We start from the raw sequence: 19527 nt of genomic DNA on the forward strand, positions 1-19527 counted from the left end.
GACAACAGTCCGAACTGAATATAATTTTTGACAATATTTTCCCATTTGATTTGAGGCTGCTGTCCACTATATAAAAATGGTATTATCGCCGAATACGTAACATTTTGCAAGTGCGTTCTGTGTGATTCGCGGAGCCGTAAGCAGGCTAGTATATAGTACACACAGCGCTTTCACTTGAACAAATCATGTCGTCGTATATTCGAAACCGAAGAGGGTGACTGCAATTAGGACAAAATGCTTGCTTCATTTACTTACGACCGCTCCTGTACGTTTTATCAGTATCACGGCATCATCATCATCAGCCGGACTATGCCCACTACAGGCAGTGCAGGGCGAAGGCCTGTCCCGGCCCTGTGCCAGCTGCTCCCACTTAAACGTGCAAACTTCTCAGCCGCATCCGCCTACCTAACTTTCTGCCGCCCCATGGTATGCTTTCCTTCCATTGGAATACAATTTGTTGCCCTCGGCGACTATCGATTATCCTCTCTTTGCACTAGATGCCCTGCCGATGCCCATTTCTTCTTGATTTCTGCTAAAACGTCATTAAGTCGAGATATTTCTCTGACTCACTCCGCACGCTTCCTATCTATTAACGTTACCCCTACTATTTTTCGTTCCATTGGCCTTTGAGTTGTTCTCCGCTCAAGTAGAATCTTTTTTGTTAGCCATCACGTTTCAGCCTCACAGGTGACTATAGGTAAGATACAACTGTTGTACAATTCCTTCTTGAGCGATACCGGTACGCTGCTAGTCCTAATCGGCGAGTACTTGCCAAATGCGCTCGATCCCAATTTTATTCGCCTAATTATTTCCCTTTCATAGTGCGAATCTGCGGTGACTACCTGTCCTAAGCAGACATATTCGCTAATCACTTTCAGTGCTTTGCTGCTCCTCATAAACTGCTGTTCCTTCCGAGGCTGTTGAATCAATACTTTAGTCTTCTGTGCGTTATTCCTCCGGTCTACCTTCCTCTTTTTTCTGTCTAGGTCGCCAATCAGTCTTTGCAGTTCGTCGCCTCAGTTACTTAGCAAGACAACGTCACCAGAAAAAAGCAGATTACCGCGGTATTCTTCATCGCACCTTACCCCTATCTGCTCCCATTCCAAGTCTCTGAATACTTCCTCTAAACAACCTGTGAATAGTACAGGGGGAACATGTATCCTTGCCGAGCATCTTTCTTAATTGGAATTTATTACTTTCTTCTTGGGCAACTATGGCTGTTGTGCAGCCACTCAAATGGGACTCAGCACATTTTATCTCGTGGCCCAAGGCTCATGAATTACATGGCTCGACACTTTCATGTCACATGACTAATTACTCGTCTCGTTGATGATGCAGCACTTCTTTATGTTATTACTTAAAGATCTTATCCGGTAATTGACTGGTGATGCCACTTGGAAATGAGATCACTAGAGGCCCAACTTCCAGCGACATATTTTGCTGTTCCGGCGTTAGCACAGCCTACTAATGCTTTCGCATTCATAACAATCTCTTGTGCAGCGTGTAATGTCATCTGTGCCTGCTGAAGCAGTAATCCTTGTTATCCCTAGTTAAGGGAGATTAGTGCGTGGAGACATGTGTGGAAATGAAAGGGGCGAATTTCTAGTTACACAAATTCGAAAGTGCGCAGGAGGAAAACGTGTGTACGCTTCCACAGACACCAGCACACGAACACATATTTCTGAATTAGTTAAAGCGGAATAAAAAGTCTAAGGTAATTTATTCACCGCCATCACGATGGAGAACTTATCACCATGCCAACAAAAGTCATATGTAGCAAACACAGAGAACATGAAACATCAATCTCAAACTCTTCGTACGAAATACGTCAAAAGGTAATAAACCAACTCGCCCAACTGTCCATCCTACTTCAATGTAACAAAAACAGCATGAAAATTAGGTTGAAAAAAAGAATTAATCAGAAATATTGTGGCTTTTACAGTTACCAACAGTGGATTAGAAGATGCTATTTTTGACTGGAAAGAAGGAAACATTGTCGAGGGCAGGATAGATGAGAAGGAGGAAATTGTGCTTCTTTAGATGTTGCCGGTTTACCACGAGCAGGTAAGAAGCGCCCATGGGGACAGCCTTTCCTTTACAGCGGAATTATTTAGACTAGTGATAACCATACATGCTATCCTGGGGGAAAGTTGAAGTTGGTTGAAGAAGTAAAAGAAGAGAGTAACATGTGGCACTCACAGTCGAGAAAGCGCGCAACAATTGCCAAAAGTCCATAGTGCAAGCATTCGTAGCGTAGCAGGTATGGCGTCCGTATTTTGATCTTCTTTGATGAGCTTGCATGTAGTTTCAAAGCTATAACCCTAAGTCTATGGTCAGTGGAATAAGAAACCCAGATCACGCTCGTGTCTAGAAGCCTACTTCGCGTCTACTTTGTGTCAAGAAACACACGACATGCTTCACCGGTGCATGTGGTTGTTTTTATTCTTTCAAATTAATTATCTTCAGATTAGATAATTATTTCACTATAATAAACACAAACATTTCTTCTATGCTTTTCTTGGTGTCAGCGGATTTGGAGCTTCATGTGTATTACGTTTTACATAAATTAGATTTTACGTAACGACAAATTTCCATAAGTTAAACTTTGGACTTAACTCACTGCCCTTCGGTTACCAGCCAATGCTACCATCTTGGGCGCAAAGGCACGCTTGTAAGGCACCGGTACAAGGAGGTTTTATATATATGTCGCGTGGTCACTCACGTGAAAAAGCTGATGTCTTAATTCGGCATGCTCCTGAAAATGAGCCCTACAGAAATTCTAGTTGCGGCGGTAGTATTAAACAATGAGCAAAGTTCATGTTGGCGTTTTCTTTTTTTTTTTTTTTTGACATGACATCATGGCGCCTTCATGCGGCAGCAACCGCAATAACTCCCAATCTGATGTAGGACACTGCCTCCAAAGATAGCATCCTGATGAATTGCTCTTTTGGGGTTCCAGCGTCCTCCGCTCAGAGGCGGCTATCGCATGCGTCGTTCGATTCCTCAGCGCGAAAGCTTACAGCCCAGATGACCACGGGGTGCTATGGCGTCATATCCTTAAGGCAGCGTTGAAATGTCCCTTTATTTTCTTTTTTTTTTTTGTTCGTGGCCTCTGCTAAGAGCATTACTGACGACGAGTAAAGGATAACTCGAGCATCACTCTAAGACGTTAAGCAATGCCGCGCTCTTAAGCAGAGTCTGAGGTCTAAACTGATGGCGCTTATGTTCAGCTTTGGAAAGAAATGATCCGTGTATACGTGATGCGTGACTAGCGCACATTGCCAGGTCTTTTCATCTCTATCGAGCCACGAAGCGCAGTTTCTGCGGCCTTGGAACGCAGACGCTATCGCTGTCGAAGTCCAAGTCTACTGCTTTTCCTTCTTCAGGCAGGACAGTGAAGCGCTGGGCGATGGTTGCGATATAGACGAACACCTGAATGTTGGCCATGAGCTCAGCAGGACACATGCGTTTACCTGAAAGCAAGGAAAGTCAATTTTGTGATGTGATTTTAATATAGTTAGTGCGAGTTTTTCTTTCCTATACAGGTTGTCTTAGCTAAAATTAAGCTATTAATAACAACTCAGACTTCGTCGCAATAGATATTGCGTGAATGGGATTGCTTTATTAAGGAATGACAGCGCGGAGACGAAGGACAAAGCACAAAAAGAAGACAACACCTGCGATGTGTTCAGTGCAGGTGTTGTCTTATTCCTTGTCCTTCGCCCTTCGTCTCCACGCTGTTATTTCTTAAAAATGTACCAACTAGCTCAATTCTCCGTTTTATTGTCATTGCTTTAACAGGGCGTTTTGTGCTAGCAATGTTTTTAGCCACAAGAATGTTGTCACCATTTGTGTAAAGTAAACACTATGCATTTTTCGGTTCCACCTACTTGAATATTGATCAGACACTAACAAAGCGTTTATTTATAAAGTATAGATATCAGCGCTGAAGTGTAACAGGAAAGTTTTCCACCACGAAAACTGTGCGACTGAAGTGCTCCCGACGAGTTAGGCTGACTGAAATCCTGTTAATACTGCAGAAATTGAATATCGCGAAGTTGAAAGAGCTACGCGATAGTGTGCATGAATAAAGCGCCGTTAGATTCGCGTTCCAACGCTGCTTCCTACAATGCATCGGCTTGTTGCAGGTCGCGAAATAAGCGTGCCGCTCTCTCACTTATCTAAGGACCAACATCATCACAAAGCTCTGTTGTGTGAGCAGCGCAGATGGTGCGAATGTGACAGAACTTCATCAATTCTGGAATGGTAGAGCTATAATCGCGGCACATCTGGGCCCTCGAAGCGCGCTGCCACATTTTACGCAAGAGTGTACTGGGCTTGCTGTGACGAAAAGCCGTACTCAAGTTGTTGGGCTTGCTGTGAAAGTCGAAGCCGTACTCAAGTTTAAGAGGGAAATTTCAAGGACGAGTCTTAAACGTGCGAGTAAAAACATGTGGCGCCGGCATGCGGTGGCTATCGAAACTCCGAGATTTTATTCCTTGTTGCCAAGACAGATGGTTCCTCTGCGGTCTAGTGCAAACTGCGCGTATACGTCGGTGTTTCAAAGCGGAAGTAACCCAGGGGTCACCGGCCGCTATCGCGTCATACCCTCAGGTGGAGCGTAAGTGCCCTCCGAATATTTCTGTTTATTCTTCGCAGATTTTCATTTTTGCCAAATAAACATTGCTGCGATAAACTTACTTCGTCGGAACCACGTGCTTAGGACTATATTTTCTCCGCTCGACAACCTGCATTGCATTTGAAGCCCTCCGTCGCACGCTCAAGCGTAGGATATACACCAGAGAAATCAGATGGTATTGCGCAGTGGCGTGACTTGCGCGTTACAGGAGCGGATGCCCAAACAACAGAATTCACACCATCCCGATCGAGTGAACAACGTGCTCAGATTGCGACGCGAGTATTGGCGCCACAATGATGCGAAAACGGGATGACACGCGCGCTCATGCAGTGTGATTGCGGTGCAGGTACGCTGACTTTGTGATGGTTGAAGCTGATACTAAGCTGTAATAAAAGAGACATTTGGGCTAGTTGGTACGGTGACATAATGATTAAACAGCGCTAAAGACGAGGACGAAGAGCAAAGAAGCGCTCGTTCTGTTTGCTTCTTTGTTATTCGCCCTCGTATTTAGCGCTGTTTATTCATTATAATACTAAGCGCTGCCGTTCTCGGCGTCTCTTTCCTTCTCCTTTTCCACACACTATCCTTCGTCACTTATCTGTCGGCACAGCTGGGATGTCCACAACGAATGCAAAATTACTACAGCCTTCCTTGATAAATCTTTTTTGGCAACGTTAGTAATTTTGAAAGGACACTACTGCTATCATCTGTAGGTGTCTGAACTGAGAGAGTATTCTTTACATAAACGATATGCGCAATCTATTTGAAATTGGGCTTCTAAATACGAATACAGCATTAATGTTAGCCTTTTTTTTTAAGTGTACAATTTAATGTCATTTGGAAAATTTTTAACATTGTAAATCATTCAGGCCATCGTTCATTGAAAAGTGGCGAAGGAAGTTGTGAGGTTATGCCCTAACCGGGCGTGTTCTCACTAAAGTTGGTGCTTTCACGATGAAATGTGTGCTTACCTGTGGAGAATGGCATTAGGTACTCAGGTTTCTCGACTAGTGCTGAACTTCCGTCGGCCAAGAACCGGTCTGGATTGAAGATCTCGGGGTTTTGATAAAGCTTAGGGTCCATGTGGGTCGCCCATATGTTGGATATGACAACTGTACCAGCAGGGATCAAGTAGCCGCACACCATAATGTCTTGTTGAGCCCTGCAGTGTGATAACCCATAGTTAAAAAAAAAAACCTGTATTTCTCTATGGGCTATATATAATTCAAAAATCTAGAATTTCATTAGCAAGAGAGGTTCGCGAAACATGAATAAACTGAGTACGCAAGTCTTAACATCTGTCCAGCGCTTTTCACCAGCGATCAATTTGTTTAAAATCCAGAAATGTGTTTCGATGAGAAGCGCAGTTTGAACAGTACTGCAACGTTTGGTGGACGCATGAACAGTCTTCATCATTCCTACCATGGCTCCGGAGATACGAAGCCTGTCGTTCGTCGAGGTCTTCTTTGTAATGCGCTTGGGTCGCGTCCTAGCACTGCACCAGCTTGTCGTAGGCGACCTGACCTCGATTATCTCTCCTGCTCCCTCTCACGACACTGACCAGAAGTCGCGAAGATGCTAAAAGTATGGCTCCACTAATCAAAGACCGATGCCAAATGACCTGAGAAGATGAGCTCACACTTCACGCTGGAAGCACTTTGGCTCGAGCATTTGTGTGCGTCCGTGGGCCTCAGCTCACTAGGCGTGGGCCTCGGAACCTGGCGACTGGTAGCTCTGTAGCATTTGTAGACCAGGCGTCATTCGCTGATCTCTTTTATCGAGGCGGCAAGCCTTTTAGCTGTTCTAATGAAGCACTAATAATCTGGCAGGTCCATCGCTATCTCCCGCTATCAAGCGCTGGTGCCATTCTTTTAGTTCGCGATCGTGACGATCACTCATTGGTTCCTAACCTTTATTTGTGACACAGATAAAGGTGACGAAGTGGGCATTGACGCATGACGGAGCGCTCGCGTTACGCCAGCAGCCGTTGCATCAACACCATTTGTCAAGATGTCTCATAATTCAGTTGGTGGGTATCTAATATGGCGAATCATGTTTGCACCTTGCACCTTGCACCTTAAATAATTATCCGCTTATGATCAATATCAGCCAGCGCTGGTAAGGCTTTCCCTTAGTTTAACGGCGAGAAATAGGAAGACTAAAGAAGGCAACACCTAGTTATTTTCCTATAAACTAAAGCAAATATGTTTCGACAACCGTTTTATTATGTCGAATTTTCGATCTTAATTTGTTGTAACCGGCATGAGCTGATCAACAATAAATATTGCTCAGAAAAATAGGTCATGTTCTAACTACCATCAAAAATTACGAAGAGGCGAAGCGTGCACCTCACTTTAGCATAATCTCCTGTCGTTTTAGTTTTTAAAGGTAAATAACTTGTTTGCAGTTTCATGTGCAACCACGAAACCTAAATTAGAGCTATGAATATTCTGAACAAGGCTACCTTATTAGCTTTGTACATTTTTGGGGCATATACTTGTCACGCAAGTATTAGGATGTGTACAAATCACATGAATTTCAGGCAATAAGCTTGACTCTAGCGAATCATGTGTGTGGAATGCGAAGGTTTTCGTCAGTGAGGGATTGAAAGCTGTATTAATGGAATATACAAGACGGTAGCATATATTTTCAATACAGTGATGCAATGAATAAAGACTGATGAGTGACGGACACTGGTGGAGCAAAATGGCTGCTCAAGCATTAATAAAAAAACAAATTCGAAAAAAAAAAAATTCTGAACTGCGAAGAAGCAAGCAATTTTCACTTTGAGCACTGCTCTCAATGCGGGCAATGCTCGTTAAATCAAACCTGTGCTGCATAACAAAGCTCGTTCAGCAGCTACATCACCTCAAAATAGCCTCCCTGGCAATGCTTTAAAGCACGATGTTGTCAATGGACACTGTGCCAGTGGCTGGTGCAATGTGTAAATTTAGTTTTCGTATAGTAGCGCACAGGAAAAGGTAAATGCAGTTTTTAGCACTTAGCTTTGTCTGCCTTTGAGAGAGCGAACGCCGAATGTTCACAACTACAAGTGTACCTATAATATAATTGTATGTTTTTTTTTTTGTTTAGCAAAGAAATCACTTTGCTGCCACACTTTTAAGACGTATTTATCTGTAATTTATGCTAGTGACGCAATAGAGCAAGAAGAATGGAAATTATGCCAAGAACAGAAGCATATAAATAAGCCACATTTCCACTGGCAACGTGTCGTCGAGAGAGACAAGAGAGGAAGACTTCATACAGAGTGCACTGAAATGTGCGCGACGGCGGCCAGGCGGCCACATATTTTGACACATTCAGGCCGGGTGGAGTTAAGAAAATGTAGCAGCCAACGCCACTCTGACAGTCAAATATTGCACCCCTGAAGCGGTATCACCTTTACCCAAGCTTTTGGCATTCAGCAAGAACGCTAACCGCCGGTCGGAGGAAATGCGTTGTGCGGGTACGGAACACGCCTAGGCCATGTTCCTCGTTGTGTGGCTATAGTGCCCAACGACATTTGACGGGTTGAACGTGAAACAAGTGGGCGCAGCGCCCGCTGTTTCGCTGTGCAGTCATTGCTCGTGCGTGTTCTGAGTATGTATTGGTTAAGGGAATTGCCAGCGAGGGGTGCCTTTGATACTACAGGTTTGGACAAATAGATAGTTTTTTTTTAACGTTTTGCTGGTTAGCTTCTCGCAGCTTTTTACTTTTTGTACCATACTCACTCCCTGGGCAGTCCCATCAGTACCGGGGTTCTCCAGCGGTACAGCTCCCAGATCGTAGCCATGGTATAAGGCATAGAGTGCCTATCTTCCCAGCTCGGGCTACGATTTCTGCCGACCACTTGATCCACCTCGGCTTGAATCCTTCGCTGTATGGTGTCCTTGTCTGCCAGGTTGAGCAGATGCCACACGAGAGTTTGGTAGGTCGACTGGGAGCCCGCGCCGAAGAGCGTTAGCACGTTGCCCATCAGGTACTCCTCTGTAAGAGGAGACAAGGGATATAAGAAAAGACAGAAAAAGTTAAACTTCGGTCTTCTCCACACTTAGTGTTCATCCAATACCAGCGTGGACAGCGGTTGCAATGCCGTTACCCTTTGAGCAGACCTTCATCGATGGGTTTAGATTCGTTTTAGAGGAACACTTACGATGACTCCATCAGAAATTTTTTCTTTGCAAAAATTTATTCTTTAATTCTTTCTGACTCTGTTGACGTTCGTCCGACATCAAAAGGTAGAGTTAGTGCCGAGAAAATTGAATTTAAAAATCTTCCCGCCAGTGGTATCAAACTCGCAACGTCTCTACCGAGAAAGACAGGTTGCCACCGGTATGAAGAGAATTTCAGTGTAACGTAGCCTCTGTGATCCGTGACAAGAAAACAGTGCCGACGCAAGGATGTTAGGAAATAATTCTGCACTTATCTGTACATGTGTACTTAGAGTTTCGGGGGTTTTCTAGCGTATAAAAGCCCGTTTTTCTATTAGAATGATGTTCTTGCGTTTAGAACGCAGTACCGTATCAACGCAGATCAACTTCGATCTGTTCCCAATCTCTCTTTTAGTACGCATTATTACTTACACATTGCTTGCATCTGCATTGTTTTTAGATGCCTGCGTTATTTTACCTTTTGCGTGCCTCATTGCGGGATTCGCTTAAAGACGTTTAATCTTATACAATCATACCAAACCTATTTACCTTTAAAACAGCTGTTCACGTCGTCTTTTTGGTCGCTGATCATTAGCTTGTAGTCTTCTATGAAATTGATGCTCTTTGCATCTTTTCTCGTGGTTTGACTTGATACCACTTCTTCGCTGTAAGAAACATACACATATAACTTTATACCAGCGTAAATTTCGAGATCGTTAAGAATATGAGTCATGGAACCCGAAACCCGACAGAAGCTGTGAGAACAGTAAATTGTAATCTGTGAGAAAGGACACTTTCCTCCCTTAATTGCTTTATGAATCAGCATCAAGTGGGCAGTCACCGCTTCACTGAAAGTAACTGACGGTAGGTAAAACAGCGTGTGTAAGAGAGCGAACGAAATGGAAGGAGTGAGAGAGAGAGAAACTATTTTAATTTTACAAGGCTTGCCAGAGCAACGACTCCGTTGATACCAATGAAGGCGTCAAATTAAGCTTCTTCTCTGGGCCTTTTATACTCTCTGCCATCCATCACACCCTTCTTTCCTGCTCGTCACACCCTTCTTTCCTGCGACATGGTGTAGAAATGGGCGAGCAAATGTTTAGCGCAAATTAGTCTTGGTCTAACCCCAGTGGTTTTGACAATGTCTGCCGCGAAGAAAATGAAGCTTTATCCAGATGCATTAAAGAAACAAGTGGCTATGTGTAATGGCCCAAGGAAAGCTCAGTTCTGGGGATGGCCTTTATAGGTAATGTGACAAGTTAAGTGTTATTCTAAATTTGAATTTTGAATAACCATTTGAGCTTTAAGTCGTTGATAAGTCTCGTTGGAAACGAAGTTCCAAGGTTCGAACTTCACCGCAGCTGCCGCGTTTAAATGATGGTGAAACGCAAATGCGCCCATGATGTCATACTTTTTAAAGATCCCCAGATGGTCTAAATTATTCCGAAGCCCTCCACTAGGCACTTCTTTCTACTTTTCTGCTTTCACTGTTAACTTAATCTTTTTCCTTACAGCGGTTTAGATGTCCGCAGAGAATGGTGACAAATACTGCGAATTCCCTTTCTCATAAACTAGTTTATATTTACACACTAGATCTCGTTAGCTTCGGTCAGAATTTGCGCGGCGCATGCCGAAAATCTACTTACACGGCTCTCGACACTGCTTTTTCTCGCTAGAAAATGGACTTGTCTCACCTCCGAATTTTGGGTGGCCCACTCCCAAAAGTGACTTCACCTAGTTCGAAAATTGAGTTGATCCACGTTCAGAACCAACCTGGCCCACCTCTGAAAAGGACTTGGTTCACCCCGAAAATTTGTTTGGCACGCCTCCAATATTGATTTTGCCGAATTCGAAAACTCAGTTGACGCAGGTTCAAAATCACCCCCCCCCCCCCCTCCCCCATCGCAAAGTTTGTGCAATATTTTATACGTGGACGGACAGTCCGTATTTGGAAGCTTCCGCGCGATGGTTTGTGGAATAAAAAGGCTCTCCTTTTTTGTTCTCATCTTCTTCGTCTGACGACGCTTTTTGGCGCAGAATTGTTGGAGCACTCTACGGCTGTGCGTTGCACGGAAGCATTCTTGAGCATCCTAGGATAGGATAGGAAATACGTTAGTTTCTCTAGGAGGGTCTTGTGCTAGTAACAGATGTCGTTTGCACAATAAAAGACACGGATATTCCGCCCACAGAGCGACGCAACCATCATGCAGCCATCTGCGGCGCCAATTTCGACTTGAAACAGAGCCAAATGGCTTATTTTTTACGTGTTTGCTTGCCATCCTAAACTCCGCGTAAGTCCCCATTGCACACAGTGACACTGCACCGCAGCGAATGAACGAACCAAGGTCGCCAAAGGCTTCGACTACGTAACGAACGATGTGGCTCGCATTTCAACAAGAAGGCGTCGACCAGAGTCGCATCTACTTAGAACATAAAAAGACCCGCGCAAAAACCGGAGACAAAGGAACATGAAACTGCAGGATGGGTTTTATCCTGTCCTCATGTGTTCCTTTGTGCTTGTTTTTGGCGCTGGACTTTTAATGTACTAAGTATGAACCAACTGGCCCAAAGTGCTAATTTGATCGCATCTACGTCGGTTACCTGTTAGGAATGACCCGCTTTTTGCATTGCCAAGGCACGCGCTAGAAAACGCGAATGGCAAGCAAACACGTAAAAAATACGCCATTTGGCTCTGTTTCAAGTCGAAATTGGCGCCGCAGATGGCTGCATGACGGTTGCGTCGCTCTGTGGGCGGAATATCCATGTCTTTTATTGTGCAAACGACATCTGTTTTGAATACAAGAGGGGCGGACGAATATGACGGCGTAGTGTGCGAAGGCTGAATAGGCTGTTTCCATTTTTAGCGTAGCGTTCGTGCTGCGGTCGCATTGACAACAATGCGGCTCTTCTGAGCATAAATGTTTACCTGCAACGTTTAAAAGAAGAACGGCCTCGTGCATCCAGTTAGCAAGCCTCTGTGTATTAGTACTTATGGCTAATCGCCTAGTTCGCGATAGTGTGACGGCGTGGTGTTCCTAATTTGCAAACAGATTGTGCTACTTTTTGAAACTGCAGTTACTTCCAGGAGGAACAAAAAATATACTGGGATTCAACGTGCCACACGTGCGCTGACCAAATATAACTGACCGGAGATATTCGCTCTCTGGATTTCAAAAACCTAATACGCCGAGAGGGAAAACAAATTGATCTGGGGCGGCTCTGCTTTGCGTGTAGAAGTGTAGGTGAAAGCGCATACTATTAAAGGGAAGAGAGGACTAGCTTACAAAGCTTAGAGCGTACATGAAGGATCAAGCAGTGATAAGAAACACTGAAAAGGTGTAACTGTCAGCTGTGCCAGTTATGAAACTTTCAGGCATGAATGTGTGAAAAGCAATCTCATCTTTGCGAACTACCACAGAAACGGCTGCTACGGATTTACCACACGAGATTAAAAAACAAAACAAAACAAAGCAGGCGCGATCGTTCGGAGTTAAAGGGCAGATATCAGGCAAAGATTGGCTAAATCGGTGATTTATTACCTTAAGCATAACGCACTATATACAACTTTGGAAGCTTGTAAAATTAAATTACCCGGTTAATATCGGTGTTTTACCAGTTAATGGTAACTAATTATTATCGGCGTCTTTTGCGTCCACTGCGCACGGATGAAAGTTGATGACGAGAATGACATGCCATGCACAGCCACAGCCATAAGCAAGAACCATGACTATGAAGGTGATGCTCATGGTTGTCTTGTAACGCTGCGGAAGGGCTACGGAGGAAGACTGCACAGTTTGTACATCATTAGCGGTTGTTTTGGGGGTTTCTGTTTGATCGGATAAACATATCGGGGAGTTATATGGTCTGGCTAAAATGTGCCTTTTCATTACGAGCTCTCTCTACAAAAACTGCAAACCGATATAAAGCGCGTGGTTTAAATAAGAAACGCTTAGGCTTAGCAACAAGTACCAGCTTAAGGGGGTACCTTACATGCGGATGCGGCTACATCGAACACGTCGAATACTTCCCTCAGCTGTTACTACATATAGCGATGCATATATGTGTGCATTAGTACCGTTGTTTTCAGCAGAGACCGAGAAAAAGTGAAATAAATTAAAAGCACCTAAAAAACAGCCGAAATATTCCACTGCGCTTTCTATTTCCTTTTGTACACGAACGCTATTTTGGAAGCGCTAGCCACAGTAACGCAAAAGCTACATTCATCCGATCTGTCAACCCTGTTAGTCGAACTTTCTTAGATATCAAGAACGATTGTGAACCAAATGCGGTGTTATGGGGGCAACAGCGTGTCCATCCTCTGATGCTTAGCAAAATGTACGCGTGCGCGCGCGCGCGCGCACGCGTACACATACACACACACATACACACACACACACACACATGCCATCATATGTAAGCTCGTATATGCTCTCTGCTACAAAATTTAACGCTAGGACGATTTATTTTCGGAGTACGTATCAGCAAACCAAAGGGAAGTGCCTAATTTCGCTAAAGCAGAATAGGTACCTGAAGAATTTTCTCATTTCATCCACGATCTTTCTCATTTGGCCAAACTTGGTGAAGAATAGCGTGGTGATCGTCCGCAGGCCTACGGGCATGACGGAAATCAGTGCCCCTGCCGCCAAGCACCGGATAGCCCTCACGAGCAGGCCGTCCAGAAAGGTCCGCCTCTTGTCTTCGAAGTTGTACCGCGAACCCAAAACGAGGGCTGTCACATTGTTGGATACGCTGGGCAAGACCAGATCAGCCACATTGATGGCCTGTCCATCCGCTTCGGCTATCTTTTCTGCCAAGTAGACGGCCTCATCCTGTCATTAGAGACGAATGAACGTTTGTTAACATATGCATCGAAAATATGGTTTAATTATGCCTTTTTTGCATCATAATGAAGAATTATCACAACATGGGCGTAACCAAGAAGGTTTAAAATTACCACAGAACCGATCAAATTAGAGACCTTTCCCTACTGATTTATCTGTGAATCCCTTCATCGGCTACCAGTTTGCAAGGCCAATGCTCTTTCGGTCAAGCAACAAGTAATGAAATCCGGAATGCACGGTCTTTGTCAAAATTACAGAGCCCAGGTGGTCTGCTTCCTAGTCAATTTATGTGGCTTGCAACAAATTTCCAGTGTTCCGGATTTATTGACGGCAAGATTTGTTTCTCCTACCCTCTCCAACTGGAAGAACAAACCTCCATTAATGCTAAATCAGCGCCGCTCCACAGCTCAGAAGCAGATCCTCTAGACTCAACACTTTTGATAAAGGCTGTACATGCACACACGGGGAAGTTAATGGTCATGCAAGATGGTAATGTAATAAACAACATAGTGGGGACGATGAATATGGCAGAGGTGGCCCATAGTGACTTGGATTAACGGCCTTAATGCCTGTTCATTTCATTTTCAGTTCAAATATATAATAGGCTGTAATCTTTCACAACTAGTTGGCTGTTTTAGGTATATTTTCCAAGATTAGACGTGCCATGTCAGTATCATTAGTAGGTCTGATAAAGTGAAAATTCGCGGAATCATCGTTACATGATTAGGTATGGCCATCTTCTGATTATTGTTAATTCTTACAACCCAATTAGAATGAGCTCTTTGAACTCATGGCATTTATAACTGGGGGGCATTAGAATGGCCGTGGATCTATTGGGGCCTGCGGAGATGTTAGCGATTTTTTCGCTTTCGGTACGAAATGCCTTCCTGTTAGTTTTTTGTATTCGCTCAAGGTTAGCAGGGGCAATTGTGAGCCCAAATGAAAGGTATGCCATAAGTTTTCCGATTCATAAAGCAGCAATATCTAAATATACGACTGCAGGGCCCTATAATGAGTGGTTCGGAAACTGTTTATTTTTTCTTTTTTAACGGGACACAGTTGAAGCATGCTTCATTGACCTTTGAAACGAAGTTAGGCGGGTCAAGACGAAGAAAATGCCGAAACTATGTGTTTTAATCATATCACTAGCAGCGCGAAAAACTATCGCCCTGTGAGCACATTGAATATATAAGCTTTTGCGTGTATTCATAATGCTGGTGTTTCATTTAAAAACTATTACAGTGCCTTTAACCAAGCGCTCGCCGAGGGGCGGAAACAACAAGCAGAAAAGAGCCTCTTCCTAACTAGCGCAGTCAACTCTCGAGAATGCCACAATCATGGAAGTCATTGCCTCACGCTCGTTTCCTCCGCTCCGTTCAGAGAAAGCTCTTTCTTCGCCCAAAGAAGGTCTGTCATTTCTATGTGACTGCACGGTTCTTGTAGAGGTAGGAAGACGATGGTGTTCGTGATAACGCACATGAAACTAGCCGTTGCAAAAGCAAAGCGATAGGTCATGAGAAAAGTAATAAAATACAGGGCAGAAAAGGAAGGTATTACATGATTACAGATCTCTTGTGAGAAATTAAATTCCATCGTGTAATGTTTCACAAGTGGTCTTTGCGGAATAAATAAATAAAGGAGAATAAAACAAAAGAAGAAGATGGTACGCGGGACACGTTCCTTTTATCCAAGGTATAAGAAACTAAGATCCAGAAGCTTCAAAGCACTCGGCTTGAAAAGGTTTGCCAAATTCATAAACAAATGTGAGCTACTTATCGAGCCTTGGCCTTGAGTTATAAGTAACACTATCTGGCCAAAATGCGAAGCATTATCAATATAATTCTAACCTCTACACTCACCAAAGTATGGGAAATCGTCTTTTAGAACTTCAAAAGAAACTTTTCGTGCTGCTCTCAGTTTTTCTTTCCGGCCTCAAGGTTTAGAAAGAACAACGCGAATCTCCTAAGCAACCTACTTTGACCCACAGGAATTAAGAAACGTACAAGCTTTTAGCAATATATGTAATAAAATAGGAAACTTTTTTATTTCTCAAGCATTCTGTCAAAATTACCTGTGAACTAAGAGCACTGAATGGTTCGTGGTGGTGATAATCATCTCTCTTCGACTGATTACAGCCACATTCGGACAAAAGACTCGAAAAATATCCGTGTAATTTCCGACTGTTACAGTAATGTACTAGCTGCCAAAGCTTTATACAAGCGACTTTATTAATCTCGGCCTTAAATTTTGCTTTCGGCCGCTGACGTGCACTTTTTTCTGCTCTTAAGGTTATTATTTTACGCTCATATAACATCAGTTTTCGCTTCACATTCCTCGCTAATATACATTACACGCTCATACCACAAAGAAGTAGTTGTAAAAACTTATAGAGACTGCCTTGGTAACCGCCAGTTGGAGGATGCTTCTCCTGATTGGCTGATAATATTGTCTCATTAAACAAATTATATGAATGGATTATAGAAAAAACATTAACGTGCATACATAGGGTTTCAATTGCATGAAGAAAAATCCAAAAATTTTCAACTAAATATGACTGGGGTATTTCGATAGGTGAGCACATTTTCGATGGGTATAGTCCGATTGAGCTGCGTTTAGGATAGCATTAAGTCAATGATAACTCACATGCGCACTAATGCAGCGGGGGCACATATTTGCCAAAATCGCATGAATTTAAGAGTTCAATGAAAGCTTTAGAGTCAACAACGAAGCTTCAACGCGAGTGGAGGTAAACAGCATTTGTGAAAAGTTCAGTGACAGCTGGCAATTGCTTTCAAGCCAGCTCCTCCATCTTTCCTGTCCCCAAAGGCAGTTACCCATGAAGTAGACAATGCACTTATAGACAACGCCGGTACGGGGGTTATAGAACTCTAATAGTATATATCCAAAGATGGTAAAATGATGGTACACGGTTTAAACCCGGCAGCTGCGGGACCGTTTTGGTGCAGGCGAAGCGTAAAAGGCACCCCGGCGCACTACGAGGTCAATGTACGTTAACGACCCATGGATGGTCAAAATTAATCAGGCGCCCTCCACTCTGCCGTGCTCCATAGCCAGAGCCAATCCAGTTCAGTCGTTCAGTCGTGTCCGACTCTTCGTGACCCTATTGACCATGTCACGCCACGCTTTCCGGTCTCTCACTATCTTGCTAACATCACATAACTTCATCTGCAGTGCCTCGAGGATGCCATCTAACCATCGCGTTCGCTGCCTACCCCTTCTCCGGCAACCCTCAACCTTTCCCAACATCAAATCTTTCTCCAGCGACTCCTCTCTTCTCATCAGATGACCAAAGTAGCTGAGCTTTAACTTTAGAATTTGACCCTCCAATGAGCAGTCAGGATTTATGGTCGACAATATTGATTGATTTGATCTTCTGGCAGTCCAAGGAACTCTCAAGAGTCTTCGCCAGCACCACAATTCAAACGCGTCAATTCTTCGGCGGTCAGCCTTTTTCACAGTCCAACTCTCGCATCCATACATCACAACTGGAAAGACCATAGCACGAGTTATACGGATCTTGGTTGGCAGACTAATGTCTCTGCTCTTTACTAGGCGGTCAAGGCTAACCATTGCTCTCTTTCCCAGAAGCAGGCGTCTCCTAATTTCATGGCTGCAGTCTCCTTCCGAGGTAATCTTGGAGCCCAAGAAGAGAAAATCTGTCACAGCTTCCACTTCTTGTCCCGTGATGCTCCAGGACTTGATAGGGCAAGACGCCATGATCTTTGTCTTTTTAATGTTCAGTTTAAGCCCAAACTTCTCACTCTCTTCTTGTACGCGCATCAGAAGTCTCTTGAGTTCCGCTTCACTTTCTGCAATTAAAGTGGTATCATCCGCATATCTAAGGTTGTTGATACGTTTTCCAGCAATCTTCACTTCAGCTGAAGACTCGTCCAGACCGGCCTTCCTCATGATGCACTCTGCATATAGGTTAAATAGGCAGGGCGACAGTATGCAGCCTTGCCTCACTCCTTTCTCAATCGGAAACCAATCAGTAAGACCATGCCCAGTTCTGACTGTGGCCTCTTGCCCTTCATACAGGTTCCTGAGGAGACAGATGAGGTGAATTGGAACTCCCATCTCTTGGAGAGCTTGCCACAATCTGCTGTGATCTACGCAGTCAAACGCTTTTGCATAATCAATAAAGCAGAAGTAGATGGGTTTCTGGAACTCTCTTGCTTTTTCCATGATCCAGCGAAGGTTGGCAACTTGGTCTCTAGTTCCTCTGCCCTTGCGAAACCCAGCTTGCACGTCCGGAAGCTCCCGATCCACATACTGCTGCAGCCTACCTTGGAGGATTTTCAACATCACCTTGCTAGCATGCGAAATAAGCGCGATCTTGCGGTGGTTGGAACAATCTTTGGCACTGCCTTTCTTTGGAATGGGGATGTACACTGACCTCCTCCAATCCTGTGGCCACTGCAGGGTTGTCCAAATCTTCTGACATATTGTATGCAGAGTGTTAACAGCGTCATGGTTGAGGTTTTGAAGCAACTCAGCTGGAATGCTATCAATTCCGCTAGCTTTGTTCTTAGCAAGGCTGGCTAAGGCCCATTCAACTTCACTCTTCAGGATGCCCGGCTCGAGATCAGTTATCACAACCGTCTTATGTTGGGTTTGCACAATCGGGTCCTTCTTGTACAGTTCTTCTGTGTATTCCTGCCACCTCTTCTTTATCTCTGCGGCTTCAGTGAGGTCGTTGCCTCGTTAAACCACAAGTACTATAATATAACGATGAACCATTTTATTTTTAACGTGGGGCTTTATAGATGCTTGGAAGTGGGTATTGTTTCGTGCTGCTATGCGTTAGGAAGCTGCCATAATAACTAGAACTGACAAGATGCGTGTCTCTTTAATATGGTGGAACTTTGTCATTCGACGTGATTCACAGAACAACCTCCTGGCCAAGAGTGGACTTCTCAGCCTCTTGTCCTGTCACTAGATGGTGTTGTTAGCCTCAACGTAATAAACGTGATTGTAATGCCACAATCTGTCGCCAGTCGCAATGCATCTCACATTTCGAAATGTGAATAATACGTCAGCATTATCTGAAATTTCTTGATTCATTATATGTTGATTACATAACGGACATAAAAAACATAGCATTTAGATTACCTAAATGCTGTGTGCTCACCTCAATTTGCTGTTCCATGGTCTTGCCAGCGTACGACCCAGACGTAACGGAACGGACACAGAATCTTCTATTCTCAACCCATGGCCGCCCGTTGAGATTTGACACCCCTGTCAAGAGCTACTCATAGTTAGGAGAAGCAAGCAATGTATTAATAAAAGGGGCTTGTTGGGCGGGTCGGTTAAACATTATTTTAAAACAGCGCTAGAACACAAACAGAAAGAAAGAGGCAAACACACATTGCGCTGATTGCACATTGCACAAAAAAAAACAAAATGTATTAGTAGCTGATTTTGAAAACAAAATGTAGTGTATACCTCGTTGTGTTATCTTATGCAACGTAATAATTCATCTGCAACTGAGCGGCGTTTTCAATGCCATGCCTAGGCACAGAGAGTTGTCACAAACCTTTATGGACTGATTTCAAACCACTTCTCCTTGGCGCCATCGCTCTTGAATGCGACCAATTGTCCTTATGAATTTGGCTCTTTAGTGCGGTTGCTGCCGCAATGAACCCGCAAAGTCAGATTAATCGGAAATTAATTGCAGTGCCTGCGTTATTTGTAGAAGGAGCGGCTCTGAATCTGAGGTTTCAAGGGTCCCAGCGGGTTAGGTTCCCATCTCACAAAAGCTGTTCAGTTGGTTGTGTGGCCTCGTGACGTCACACAAGCAGTAGACCAATCACTACGCGGCCACGTTACCTTTCAACTACCCCCTACCAGCGGCATGTTTTTCATTTCTCATTCA

General features: G+C 44.0%; 1 protein-coding gene across 1 annotated transcript in view; it reads right to left on the reverse strand.

The window, feature by feature from the left end:
- Positions 1-2427: 2427 nt before the first annotated feature.
- Positions 2428-19527, reverse strand: part of LOC146191231 (cytochrome P450 2J4-like) — a 50271-nt gene continuing 33171 nt past the window's right edge. Inside the window, exons 4-9 of the mRNA XM_084600289.1 lie at positions 18784-18890; positions 13318-13619; positions 9340-9455; positions 8371-8626; positions 5611-5801; positions 2428-3473 (exon numbers count right to left, since the gene is read on the reverse strand). Coding sequence (XP_084456415.1) covers positions 3298-3473; positions 5611-5801; positions 8371-8626; positions 9340-9455; positions 13318-13619; positions 18784-18890 — 1148 coding nt within the window. The 3' untranslated portion in view covers positions 2428-3297. The remainder of the gene's footprint in view (positions 3474-5610; positions 5802-8370; positions 8627-9339; positions 9456-13317; positions 13620-18783; positions 18891-19527) is intronic.

The sequence above is a fragment of the Amblyomma maculatum genome, chromosome 4 (genome assembly GCF_055883805.1).
Source record: "Amblyomma maculatum isolate TAMU_Amacu chromosome 4, ASM5588380v1, whole genome shotgun sequence".
NCBI classification, from domain to species: Eukaryota; Metazoa; Arthropoda; class Arachnida; order Ixodida; family Ixodidae; genus Amblyomma; species Amblyomma maculatum.